Consider the following 14,009-nt stretch of genomic DNA (forward strand, 5'->3'; position numbering starts at 1 on the left):
CAAATGTCCTCCAAAGCTATTCTGAGTAGATTAGTGTCATATGAAGTGTACCCCATCTGCCTCTTGTGGCTGTTGGCCCACATCACCTTTTTGCTGGAGAAAGATTGGAGATTAGCGAGAGAGGTTTTCAGATGTTTTGCTGACTATCATTAAATGACAAATGATAGGAAGAAGGCAGGAAGTTTTCTTTTAAAGGGACAACCTGGTAGTAGTCGTGTATGTTGGAATAACTGCAAACAAAAGAAGGCCGCCACATTTTATTCAACTTAAGTTACACTTTACTACAATTGATACACGGAGACTGCAATGTGAAATTGAATTACTTCTCGTTTTATCTTTGAATGCTTTAAGACATAAATTGTATACACTGCATTAAACCCCTCAATTATAACTATTCTGTTTTCAACCCTTACATCTCATAAACTAAACTGCATTCACACACACTAGCACACTGCAAAGTAAAAAATCTCCTTTAGTCCTTGGTATTTCCACGATACCAAGTCTGCGGCATAGAACCTGAAAGAATAATAAAGTCGATGATTAGCGAATACGAAAATAGCCATCAATATTTTTATGGAATTTATAGGGTACTCCTCTAAGGATTTCACTAAATATTCATTTCTTAAAGCTAGTCTATCCGGTTCACTAAACTTCTAAATCAATAGCCCATTTCCAAACTACTAGTCACCTCTTTTCCAAAACAAGTTCTGGTGCTTGTTCTTTCATATGATCATTCACATGCAAACTAAACTCACTTCCATAAAAATGGTTGAGCTCCAGGCCTCGTTTTTAAAAAGAGGCTAAGAATGATTCGGAAATGGCCTGTTAGAACAGTCTCTAAAGAGTAAACTTTTCCAACTAATACCCCATCCACACATGTATTGTAAAACATGGTTCAAAATTGGTTTTCCACATAGAAGCTGCTTCAGTAATAATGTTTGTCGAATTCAAATTTTGCACATTGGAAAGATAAAGAGGTGACTACATCTGAATCCTATGGAGACTTCAGATTTTCAACTCTCTGTTTCTGATTTTCGTTCAGTTCAACCCGTTTAACTAAACATGTTTTGCTGATATTAATGGGCTTTCAGGTAATAATTTGTTTTTACTTCTCATTCCCGATCCTAATCACAACATTTCAAACCTTAAAAAGCCATGACGATCTAAACCGACATTGATACAAATCTCCCTCCCAAGGGATTAAAATGCATGAGGTTTTACCAAACCGGAGTAAAAAAAAGCTTAATAAAACTTACTTGGAGCTGGGGCACTTGCTATTAATTACAGCAATGTTCGCAGCTTCTTGTATGACCAGCTCGCAGTTCCCTAGAACAGTTTCTCCAACAGACTTCACTACAGGCGGGGTCTCCCTTTTTTAAAAGAAAATGCTTTGCCTCCCTGCTATTCATTTTTATCTCGGGATCGAACTGTTTTCCTGTAAAAGGAAGTAAAGGAAGCAGAAATAAATTTAGCGTTCAGATAAATTTTTAGGGCGGAAACCATTTTTCAGTTTTTTAAACGTACATACCTTGAAGCAATCAAACAAGGTGAAAAAATGTTTATTTAGAGCGGTCATAGGACTAAAAGAACTCCGATTCACAATGGAAATAGGACCAAATGGAGTCCAACTCAGTTTGAAATTATACGAGTGATTAACAATATTGGACGACCGCGAAGAGGGAGTTCGATTCTCCAATCAAGGGTATGATTAGACATTATTGTGTAGCCGGTAGTTAACACGAAAATGTCAGCATAGCTATTATTAATTAGAATTCATTTTAGATAGTTTGAAATATTGATACGATTTTTCAAGGAGGTTGCTTGCTGACAAGGACTTTTATAAATTAAGTTTCAAAATTAAGTCTATCATTACTGAATCTCTGTTATTAAGAAAGATATCAACCAAAAGAGGGGCAGACGTTCTTACATCAATCTTAATGAAAGAGCTTTTTACATGATACAAAACTGTTACCAATATTTAGAAAAAAATAATTCGAAATATCTGTAACATAGGTCCTCTCTTTAAGCCTGTGCTAACATAAAAAAAAAATATATATATATATATATATATGCATGATACCTTCCAGCGGCGATACTGGTTTTTTCAGATGACGAGCGCGTGACATTACAACGACCACCAAAAGTGCAAGTACGACAACACAAAGGGCCTTCATGATCACAGAGAAAACTTAAGATCCGGGGAGGCGTCTGAAAAGAAAAATAGACAAAAAAATTATTTGGATCGAAATTATTTATAGGAAGACATTCACACAGGCCCCGGAGTGATTCTGCTTGTGTTAGATTTACCTCTTAGGTTTCACGGCTTTCTTTTAGGAGCAAAAAAGGAATGGTATGATACCTTGTAAACTCACTATACGACTTGGAAAAGTAGTTTGAAACCGGCTTCCAATATTCGATATTACCGTGTAAATTATTGAACAAATTATTTTAATATTAATGAAGATTGTTTATTTATTTATTGATATGTATCGCGCAAATATCAATCCAGAGGAAATAATTTTCATCTGGAAGTATATTTTCATTGTCAGTCTTAATTTTTCTGCTAATAAGTGATTGATATCAGTGAGAGTGCATGATAGCTCACTTCCTCATTATAAAAATATCTAAGATCGGAAGTTATTTCTTCCAACTGATGACTATAAAAGTTTTTGTTCACTAATTGGGAGAATTTAGAGTTGAATATTTCATGAATATTATCATCTAATTGATAATTTTCCTTATTTTCATATTCTTTTCTGCGTAATCGAATTGTAACTAACTCTTATAAAGAAATAAAGTGAAGAAAAGGGGGATTATCTCTGTAGACTGATCCATTTTCAAAATGTTTCAAAGGATTTTTCGATTAAATGTCGTAACGGAAAAATCGATGCAAGCGCAACAGCAAATCATAGAAAAGGAAAATGCGTTTAAAAGCTGGACAATGAAAACTCAACTTTAAAACAAACCAAGTGGCTAAAGCACGGGAAAATACAGGTGTCTAAGTCGTGATTTGGTCTAATTTACAGCTTGATCGAGAGAGTGGCCTGAGTTTTCTCAACCAATCACAAGGCAAAGTTAAGCACGATCAATTATTTTCGACGCTCAATTGAAAACTGCTGCAATACGGGTGATTAATTTTAAGACCCATCTTGCCATCGTTAGGAATGCAAATCTTTCTCCGCCCGTCGATATCTGCCCTATTAAATCCAGTGAAGACCCAAGAAAAGTGAAGAAGTGGCACAAGAAGAAAGATTTTAAAACGGGGTCGTTTCGTTTTTGCGCCAGTTTTTATCAGAAAGATTCACACCGTCGGTAGTTCCGAAATCAAAAGCACTCCATTTGCTCTTACATTTCGGGTTCTGAGTCAAGTAGCGTCTTCTATGCTCTTTTCGACCAGCCAAGAACACCAAACACCATAGAATATCAGTAGTTCCGAACCTAGCTCCTAAATCGTCAATCTCGAATCGAAATCCAACACTTCTCTCGGTCGATTCGTTTTAATGTGATTTTGCAGTGGAGCATTTCTGCTATTTGCACGCAATTTCTAACATGTTTGCTTGAAGAGTGTTTCCACTTTCAAGTTCAACGAAGAACTAGTTTTCCTTGACAAGGATTTTATTTTAAAACTGAAAGTAGAGATAACCGACCCAAAGTAATATAAATTTTTCAGTATATTGCAGCAGAATCGTAAGACTCACCTTTTCTCGTCGAGTCCAACTGAACAGTGTTAGCTGAACGGTGAAGCAATCAGCTTTGAAGATGCACCGAGACATGCACTCAAAATACCTTCCTTTCCTTCAACGGGCGGTGGTTTTGATGAAAGGATGAATGACACTTGTTATCATGAACATTCAAATGCTAATCATTCTATTTTTTGGGGAAAGTTGATATGCTTTCCTTTTCGCCCCATTATGTTTAACAATTATGCTTTGTCGACACATTTTCATGATTAGCTTTGTCTCGGCCGAGGGATAATATTAATTTGTTATTTGGTTATGAAGCACAATATCAGAGGAAAAAAAAGACTTCCGAAAAAAGATCCCAAGTCACTCACTTATACTTGTAATTTCTTCGAAATCTGTGTTATGTTTCAAGACTTTTCTTAATTGTGCCAATATCATACATCGTGACTTGCATTGTTGGAGAACAATTGTTCCCTAGCTCCGGGCGTTTTGCACGGTACATTATCTCATGTGAAGAAATGACATGAAATTAAACTACACTGAAACTTTGAAATTTTTCCACCTCATTTTACCTTTTGTGATATCAAAAATTACCCAAGTTCGCTTCTACTATTGGAATGTAGAGTGGCCTAAAGGGACTTTTCTAGGAGTGAACAACATGTCATATTATTTCAGTCTGTAGCTATTTTTATTACGTGCGCATAACACGCTCCACTTGATGAGACTTGTTCAATGAAAGTTAGAACTGCAATGAAAACAATTCACAGACCTGTCTGTTCTGCATCCCAACTTGATATAATTGATATGAAGAGTCAAGGTTGCGACAGAGAGTCTATTGAAAAGTCTATTTAAAGTGTGATTGCGTGGGAATAATAAGGTAGAATTCTCGAAGAGATGATCACGAGATCACACAAGACACAGCGTTCTACTTAGACTTTCCCAAACACAGTAAAATAAAATTTCTAACCCCACGATACTGATGAAACATGCACTTGATGAAAGGCGAAAGACCATATCACCTTAAAATCAATGGTCTTTCAAAATTTACCAACCTTTTTTCGCGAGTAGTTCATAACAATATTTTTCAATTACACAAAGTCATTTTGCCTGTCTCGTGCTGACTCTTCGATGCAGTTTTGCAGTTTAATAATCAAAAGCTATTTTCACAAAGTCGTTTGCCTGTCTCGTGTTGACTCTTCGATGCATTTTTTGCAATTTCAAAAGCCATGTAAATAACAATGGAATGCAGACTTGGGGTGAAAAATGGACGCTTAAGTTTACCACGATTAATTTCAAAACATTCCAGTGCTTAAGCATTTTACCAGGCTAGCTAATTAGTTTCGTAAGTTTTCTGACATAAGTTTATATTTTTCTGATGGAGCTTACATCTTTGCACAGATGATGTTCAAAAGAAGAATAGAAGGGCGCAAATTTTGGTCACGCTCATCTATACGAGCAATATCGGTGTTTAAAGGGATTTAAGTTCCTTTTGGAGGCACTCATAATATAAACAGGGCGGCTTCACTTTTAAATAATTGGAAAGTCTCTAAACTTTTACTTTCGCAGTGCTCTGTGGAGCGGATCATAAATATTTCCAGTTGATTTTTTGTTTTGTTCGGTTTGTCGAGGATGGCATGAAGATATCATCTATTGATGAGAATAGTGAATCGTTTCGAGAATTTTACTTCTTAGACTTAAATTTATAACACGAAAGTAACGCCATACCAAGAAAATAATCATAGAAAAAGACAATATTGGTGTTACAGTTTTAAAAAGCTTTTGCCCTAGGGCTTAAAAGTCTGGAAGCATGATATGACCAATTCAAAGAAGGTTAAAAATAAAATCACGCGCAACACTCGATTTCTCTTTATGCTCAGGCTAAAGAGGGGTTCACCACCAGCCCAGCATAAAAAACAATTAACTGCTTGCACATTTTCTGCATTTTTCTGCTGTACAAAGATCTCACATTAAGTTCTTGTTGTCTTCCATGACGAATGGATACCTTCGATAAATCCTTTGGAGCAAACATGTCTCTCACAAAAGATTCAGTGGGAGGTCTTTTTCTTTTTATAACTTTGCCAAAATTGGATGCTGTTAGTCTCTTGCTTCTTTGAGACAACTATTCTGGCTCCAGAGATTGACGAACAGTTATTTTTTCTATCTGTTGAGATTCTGCCAAGTTGATGGTTATTTTTTCAATGACAGCATTCTGAGGTTGATCAAGAACTGGAGGGATAAATGAGTTGTTCACATTAACCAATGGTAGGTCAGGAAAGGGCTCAATTCTTGCACCTTGATTTGCAACCGTTTTTTCCACTGGTCTGTCTACATTAAAAGCACTTTGGGATTTTTTCTTGTCAAACAGCTGATGGCCAAGGTAAGACCCAAGTGGTACATTGCCTATCACGGTGTTGATAACTGAAGATACCTCTTGATCACTTAGCAAATATGAGAAAGGGGGTGGTTTAACACTTTTGGCGAGTTCATTGCAAAGATCAAGAACCACTTCTGGTTTCCAGCCCATCTTTTTAATCCTTTTAGACCTAGCATCATACAGTTTGCAGCTTACTGGAGGCCTTTTCCTTTTACCAACTTGATCAGTGGCAGCTTGAGCAGAGCTACATTTCATCACAGGTTCAGGCTCTATTCGATTCCCTCGTGGAACACTCCAAGCTTGAGGCAAACTAGTGCAAGTCTTATCTGCGGGGATTTCTCCCAAATTTAGGAGGCTCCAGTGAGTTAACGGGTACAACAGGGCAAACATGTGATGACAATGGCCTCCAGCTCTACCAGAAATAAGAAATAACCAATATTTAATACTCGCAACACAACACGTTAATTTTGACACCTTATATGATATGAAAAACTCTCCTTAAGTCCTACCTGTAATTAATGCTAGACAAACTAAAAGCCATTCACCTACATGTTGCTCAGAATAAGATGGGTTAATTTATAATAATCTACCCGGCTTTACAAGAACAAGAGGTTTCCAACACTTTTGCATCTCCGTTGTCACCCCTTCCACATTTTAGAGAAAACTTGTGAGGTTCCTCGTTTTTTCGCTGACTTCTAAAGCACGACGCTTTTATGGTTGCATGCTCAGCGCCCTAATCGTACCCTACTTAAACATCATGAATGTAACTTTCGGTGAAAAATTTGTACTCTTTCGAGCCAATGTCCTTTTTACCACAACCGTCTAGGTAGTTGTGAATTTTTCCTGAGGTGAACTTCGGAAGAGGACGAAGATTTTTGGTCCAATTTAAATCTTTTCTTCCTCCACGTCCGCTAATACCACTCTGACACGCCATTTTTATTGGCCGGATTGTTACCCATTACAGACCACGTGACTGCAACGCGAAAAAAGGTCTCTTGAACTACCAAACCATTTCAGTTGAACAATGGAACTATGCATGAGACGTAAGAAAAGCTTTTCACGAGTGCGTTGTAGTTCTAAAAGGAAACATTATTTACTTGGAGCGCAACAACTGCAATTTCAGGATGTTGACGATCCTTGATCCACGGAAGCTCATGGAAATTCTTCATGACGAGCTGTGAATATAATATCTTAGTATCAATATGTAAAGTTATGCAAATATATAGAAAAGTGTCATTCGTTTGTCACGGGTGAGTGACAAAAGGGAAATCTGACTTGACGATTTGACGAGGAGATTCGAACCTCAGAGCTTTGGATTTTAGGGATGCCTGAACTACAGAGATCTCATGGAGTCGAAGGAAATAAACTAAACCAGTCTAAATCCAATCAGCTGGTCACTCTTTATTTTTTGAGAGCTTGTTATCTTAAACTATATCGAGAACGGATTCTTTTTGGATCGCAGCGATCGTGCTTGTCTCGTGTTAACGTTTCATGACATGCTTTGAGCTCCTTTATTTATTTATTTATCTATTTATTTATTTATTTATTTTTTGGGTGAATCCGTGTTCTACCTGAAAATATGGGGTAAAAATTGAACAGCAATATAGTGAGCTGGCCTTATAATTAGCGTTATGCATAATTTTCGCTCCCGCCCTTGTCATGAAGCAGTACATATTTTTACCCTTTCGAAAGCCTCGTTTTACTCGCTGTCTCTGCTATGAAAAGATTAAGGGAAGAACTAACCGATATACTGTTTTCAGTTGAGGTGATTTGTTATGAAGTCGAATGAGATTACTTAAAAAAAAAAGAAAGAAACCCATCTATCATAACCTCTGATTATTCTAATTCAATTCTCAATTGTAATAGATTAAATGCACTCGATTTTTACAGCATGGACTTTTTTTCCTTTCTATGCATTTTCTCCAGGGGGGGGGGAGGGGATGGAGGGGTAAGACTACACGTAGGCTGCAGTGTTGTGCACTTTCCCTCACGTCTATTCTCGCTTGTGTGCGCGATCTTTTGGCCTGGTCATAAATGGTTTTTTTTTTCTTTTCTTTTTTTTCCCGAAGAAATTGCGTTTCTAAACGACACTTAACAAAGCAAAGAAAAGCAGGATATGCATTGATTTACAAAACGAGCTGAAAATATCCTGCCAAGTCAGACAGCTACAATTTGTCGTAACATTCAGTTACTCCAATATCTTTAGGTCCTTAGAATAAAGACAATCAGATTCGTATCCTGACGAGCTGCTTACGTCACCATACCCCCCTTCACTGTCACTACAGAGTACAGAGTGAGGTTCCCTCCACAGGACCATCAACCATTGCGTCCTGCCAGGTAAGAGCAAGCATGTGGTTAAGGCGTTCCTGGGCGTGATGAATTTCTGTGTTGAAGCCCATCTCAGTCGCTATGTCTTTGGCACAATTTGCATATCTCTCTGCCTCTGCGTAGTTCCCTTGGCGGTATTGCAGATCCGAACTGGCCAAGTTGAATTGGACTTTGACACCCTCGGCAATTACCGACCAGTATTTCGTTTTCAGTGTGGTCAAACACTGTTGGCCTTTTTCAATCGCGTTGTAGCTGACAAAGCGTTCACGCGCGGCTTCTGTGCGGCAGCCCAACAAAACCATCGCCATTTTGATGAGTGCGAAGTGGTGTTTCCTAACGTAGAGTTCGTCACCTTCAGTTTCTAGCTTTGTACAGACGTCAATGTATGTTTCCAGATTTCTTATCGCTTCATTCACTTGCTGCTGACTCCTACAAGCTGTGCGTCCAATGAACTCAAGCAGAACGCCCGCGCGTTCATAATCGATAAAAGTGGTGTCGAGATGCGCGTGACACGAGTGATTGATTTGTTCTGCAAGATCCACGTACCGCATAGCCTCTCCTAGGTTCCTCTGCCGCCTCTTAACGCCGGCTATGTAACCATAACCTCTTCCACGAAGAAGTTCCTGATTTTTCGCACTTTCAATCATATTGAGTGCATCATCAATCATCTGAAGAGAGCTTTCTAACTGGTTTTGGTAACACACTGCCACGCTTTGTTCCAGTTTAATAGCTATTTGAGTGTCTGCATCGGTGTATTTTAACAAAAGATGATTCGCGCGATTGTCAAAATCATCCCACTTGGCATTGTCTCGGAGAGACTGTAGTTCCTTCATCACCCAGAAGGATCTTGTGCAGAGCACTGCACGCTCTTCTGAAAGGGGAGCTGCGGTTAGTTCACGCGAAGGCGGAACAATTCTTATACCTTTTGCTTCTTTCCCAGTCTTCCCAGATCCATTCGGGACCAGGTCCCCTGTTTCTAGCGTGAGTGAGATTTCACTGATTGTTTCACAAGGGGAAGCCGCACACAGTTTTTTCCTTTTTCCTCTCCTTTTCGAGGGAACGGCAAAGAGGGAGAAGGTTATCTTGTACTTGGTGTTCGGCTCATGAAAGCGGAACAGAAAACCGACAACCCCGATCATACTTCCATTCGCTAAGCTTTTACTTCCGCTTTTGATTCGTTCACTCTGGTAGATAGGAGTTTTCAGGCTGGATTCACCCAGCTCAATGTGACTTACTGCCACTCTGACGTCGTATTTGGCCGTGATGTCGAGGGCTTCTGGCGAGTGTTGGTTCTTACAAACCAATATTTGTATCAGATGATCTTCACGGCAATCAGGGAAGCCTTTTTGCCTTCGACTAACGTTCAGGCGTTTATCGCGGGGCTTGTATAGTTCTCTCAAAACTGGAGCGAGTTTATCGTTGTGCTTTCCCCCTCCAGAATTTAACTGTAGCGTATAAAGGATCCAAGGAATCAAAGTTCGTCGCATTTCTTCTTCCTACTTGCACGAAAGGAGCGTCAAAATTCAAGTTCAAAACAAAAGCCTCTTCGCCTTCGTCCATCGCTTCTCCTTGTCTGTTTGGACCACTTTTGTCAACTTTGTTAGTATCGTAATCCAGTGTACTTGATTCGAAGCTGTTTTCTGCGCCTTCTTCAGAGCCTTGAAGAGCGTTAGCCATGTCGAGCGGAGAGGTATATCCTTCGCTTTCGACGGAATCCCGTTCGTCTCCGCGAAAACAGCGATCAAAAGTAATATGATTGAACCGAAAATGTCTCCGACCGTTGTGCATCAATTTAATTACTGTTGTCGGTTTCGAGAGTGGATGGCAAAATTTATGTAGCCTGTTGTGCTAAAATGATTTATCACGTAAGCACTTTGTCAGGGTATTCCCCAATGGTCACGTCTCGGTCCAAAGGGCTTATCCGTTCGCGTATCTGTTGCTCAGATTTCGATTTCTTTCTGCCATGAATGCATCAGAGACTTACTTAATGGATCATGTTTTAGGCTATTGTAGTTTGAAGGACAGTTTGAGTTGATTATCTAACCCTACAAACGTCTTCTAAACTCACTGCCATTCCCCAACTCACCCCGGATGTGTTAAATGTTTTTCCCCAACCACAATGTAACGGAACCAAAACAGAATGAAATCGAGGCATTTTGGCGTGGGAAGGGTTTGAATCTTTTCGACGCGGTCGAAGTTTGCTATTTCTCGTCCATTTGCTTCAAATCACCGCTCATTTTGCACCAATATGCATCAATATGCACCAATATGCACCAATATGCACCAATATGCACCAACACAGCTCATTTTGCACCAATATGGGAAGGTCGAGCACGCTGCACTGTGAAGTTCAATCGCTAGATGACCAGAGTACGATTTTCGATCTAGATGTAAGAAGGGAGAGGGGTAGGGTAAGTGAGGGGATAGCGAATTTATTTATTTATATATTTATATTTTTTAGACCTATGAGAGAATGTGATAGAGTGAAGTAGCGAAAAAAAATTCCAATCAAAGATTACTCTCGATAATAAATGGGAAATGGCTGGAAGGCTGATCAAAGAAACCTTCCTACTTGGAATGTGTCGACCGAACCAATCCCATTTTCTCGGATGAGTCATCTTTTAGGGCTAAATTGGTAGAGCGCCTGACTGTTGTGCGGGAGGTCGTGAGATCAAATCCGGCCGGACCAACACTCAGGGTCTTTAATTAACTACAAATGAATAAAGGCTGATAGTTTCGAAAGAAACTGTTTGGGGCTGCGTCGGTGGGAGTAACGAAATAATTTGGATATATCAACAAAGTTTTAAATGCGCTCGTGCACGATGCAAAACGTGTCCTTTCATTCACAACACTGATAAAATATCGGGACCTAAACGATCCATTAAGATCACCGATCACTTCACGTGCACCTCCGCTAATGTAATCTATTGCATAACTTGCACTTATTGCAAAAAGATATACATCGGCGAAACAGGCAGAAGACTAGGTGACCGATTCCGAGAACACCTTCGAGACGTGGAAAGGAATGACAAGGACACATCGAAACCAGTCGCTAGACATTTTAATTGACCCAATCATTCTAAGCAACATATGGCAATCTGCGGTCTTTCCTTGCACTTAGGTGGCACGGAAAGCCGTAAAAATCTTGAACAAAAGCTCATCTTTCAAACCGGCAGTCTAAATCCCACAGGGATCAATGAACGCTTTTCATTCCACTAATTTATTCATGTTTTTCTCGTTGCCATGCGCCCACCAATAACGTAGCTCCATTTTCTGCCTTTAAAAGCACACACAACCCACAATTCCTCTATTCGCTCCGACGAAGGGCTAACGCTCGAAACGTCAGCTTTTGTAATCATTACGGTGGCCAATTTACCATTTCAACTTTGTTGATATATCCAAATTATTTCTTTAATTAACTGAGAAGAAAGTGCTGCCTTTGTAATAATATCTGCAAATGGTTAGAATTTCTAGTCTTCTCGGATAGGGACGATAAATGGAGGTCCCGTCTCCTGCAGGGTTGGGGTAGGAGACGTTAATTTCCCACACACGAGATTACTGTGTGATGGATGTCCTCCCCGGGGTGGGATGGGTGGGTGTAAAAAAGGGGTTGGGTGTCAATTGGAACGAAAGTTCTGTTCCTTTCTCCTGCCATTCCTGTGGCGAATGAATTAAACTAAACTAAAGTAACTAAACGAAAGCCGAGATGGATAAGTCAGCATCTAAAAACAGGTGCGTTCATGATGTCGCTTACAACAGAACGAGATAATAGTCTGTCTCCATAGGAAATCATTCCGTGTGAAGGATGCTAGGGCTACAGACTTAAGAGATCAAAGTGGCTCATTCTAAAATCAAAGTGTCAGTTTCAACCTTTGGTTATGAGTGCATAAACTACACCAAATCCCCAACATAATTAAGACAGTTATATTAATTTTACTGCAATGTTCTCACCGACCTTTGGCTGCGCGTTCAGTGTCAAAGTGGTACATATGGGACAAATCTAGGGCTTTTCGCGCATGCGCATCAGAATAAAAAAGCGCCCTTCCCGGAAGAACTGATCAGATCTTACCGAGTGATATTGGGTCTGCGAAAATCTTGACATTTCCTCGACAATGTTTATTTTGAGTTTGTCGAGGCACAGCCTTGTTTCAATGAGACTTTCTTCGTCAATTGAGCGACCCCTTTCGTCTTCGAGAGGGAACTTTGCCTTTGAGCATGATATAAGTTTCTTGGCAGAATTAATCCATCCCTGAGCCTCTCCTATCCTGTTATCTCCTCGATAAATCCCTGCTAAGTAATAGCTTTTACGCGCTTTGAACAGAGGTGCCAGTGCGGACGAAGTCTTTGGAAAAAATCCTATGGCTTTCTTGATAATTTTCCCGGCCGTACCCAGTTCACCCCAGTAATTAACTAGGCGCCATACCTTGATCTAGAGTAACAGTGATCTGGATCTTTATCGTCTGTGAATTCTTCCAGAAATTTTGCTGCCTGTAGATTAAATTCATCCCAGTTTCCATCATTGAGCAGTGAAAGCAAAATATTGCTGATATGGAAACATCTTTGAGCGATAAAATCTAAGGAAGTCTTTTCCGCCGGAAGTAACGTCTTCTTAATTTCCTGACATTTCTCCGAAATGGGTGTCTCTATCGATGGGGTATTACTTCCTTCTGGAAATGATGTCACCTTTCGATTTCGAGCCGGAAGTGATGCAACTTCACCAGCATTTTGTTTATGGACGAGGCCACGTTTTCTGGCCGCTAATCTTTTTGGCGGAATCTTTCGTTCGCTTGTCTCAACAGCAATTCTTGCTTCATGCAGCAGTTCGCTGGTCAGTGTGTTGATCACTGTTTTCCATAAGGAGAATGTCACAGTGTAGCGCGTCTTGTCTGTATGGAAACGAAACCAGTAGACAACAATACCTTAAAGGCAATCTAACCCTGATTCTCGTTGGAACAATACTTCATCTCTAACCTCTGTTTTTCCATTTTTTCTAAACTGACTAACCCTTATTTTCACTTCGTAAAAGTCTTTCATTTCCTTTGATCTTGCCAACGAGGAACTCTGGGGAAAGATACATCCAATCGCTCTTGTTGTAAAACGGTTCTCACAAATTGTAAGTACCACGAGATGATATTTCTCGATATTTAGTAAGTCCTTCGCGTTCTTCACAACTGCTACGGGCTTCGTGGGCAATCGTATAACACGAGGGACTAGCCGAGTATTTATAAAAACATTCGGCAAGTCTTCGGGTTGGATTACAAACTTGTTTTTGTTTCCAATCATAAGGGTGTGGCAGCTTTTGACTTCCGCTGCTAAAGTGTATTCTTCGACGTTTGATTTCTCATCGGCTGGAGTGATTATCCTTACAAAATCAGCGTGAATATCAATTGCCTGACGACTTTTTTTTGCGAATCGTCTTTAAGTACAAGCTCTTCGGATGATCCATATCTCCGTAACACACGCATAACCAGCTCTTCGTCATCGGAAACTTTCGTAAGTCCATCGGAGACATCGGTAGGCGTCGTGAGGTCAACGCCTTTCAGGCGTGAGACATTCCGTCTGAGAGGTTTCAGAAAATCCTCTGAAATTTCATGCGATTGTGAACTTCGGCAGAGAAAAAGAAG

At 39.8% G+C, this 14,009-nt stretch overlaps 1 protein-coding gene, 1 long non-coding RNA gene and 2 pseudogenes across 2 annotated transcripts; all 4 read right to left on the reverse strand.

Annotated features, from left to right (window-relative positions):
- Nucleotides 1-242: 242 nt before the first annotated feature.
- LOC111334563 (uncharacterized) lies at nucleotides 243-3,858 on the reverse strand. Its single transcript, XR_002695245.2, has 4 exons — nucleotides 3,699-3,858; nucleotides 2,081-2,208; nucleotides 1,257-1,435; nucleotides 243-516 (listed from the first exon to the last, which is right to left on the reverse strand). It is a non-coding gene; the product is annotated as an uncharacterized LOC111334563 (long non-coding RNA).
- Nucleotides 3,859-5,564: 1,706 nt separating this feature from the next.
- LOC148739239 (uncharacterized) lies at nucleotides 5,565-7,229 on the reverse strand. Its single transcript, XM_088751094.1, has 2 exons — nucleotides 6,648-7,229; nucleotides 5,565-6,469 (listed from the first exon to the last, which is right to left on the reverse strand). Exon 2 carries the CDS (start codon nucleotides 6,445-6,447, stop codon nucleotides 5,803-5,805), a length of 645 nt encoding a protein of 214 aa, XP_088607220.1. The 5' UTR covers nucleotides 6,448-6,469; nucleotides 6,648-7,229; the 3' UTR covers nucleotides 5,565-5,802.
- A 186-nt stretch (nucleotides 7,230-7,415) lies between these two features.
- On the reverse strand, nucleotides 7,416-10,709 carry LOC148739240 (uncharacterized; annotated as a pseudogene).
- Nucleotides 10,710-11,798: 1,089 nt separating this feature from the next.
- LOC148739241 (uncharacterized) lies at nucleotides 11,799-14,009 on the reverse strand (annotated as a pseudogene).

Source organism: Stylophora pistillata, chromosome 2 (assembly GCF_964205215.1).
Source record: "Stylophora pistillata chromosome 2, jaStyPist1.2, whole genome shotgun sequence".
Classification (NCBI taxonomy): Eukaryota; Metazoa; Cnidaria; class Anthozoa; order Scleractinia; family Pocilloporidae; genus Stylophora; species Stylophora pistillata.

Excerpts from the sequence above, each read along its gene's own strand:
- LOC148739239 (XM_088751094.1), bottom strand. The coding sequence starts at position 6,447 with ATGTTTGCCCTGTTGTACCCGTTAACTCACTGGAGCCTCCTAAATTTG.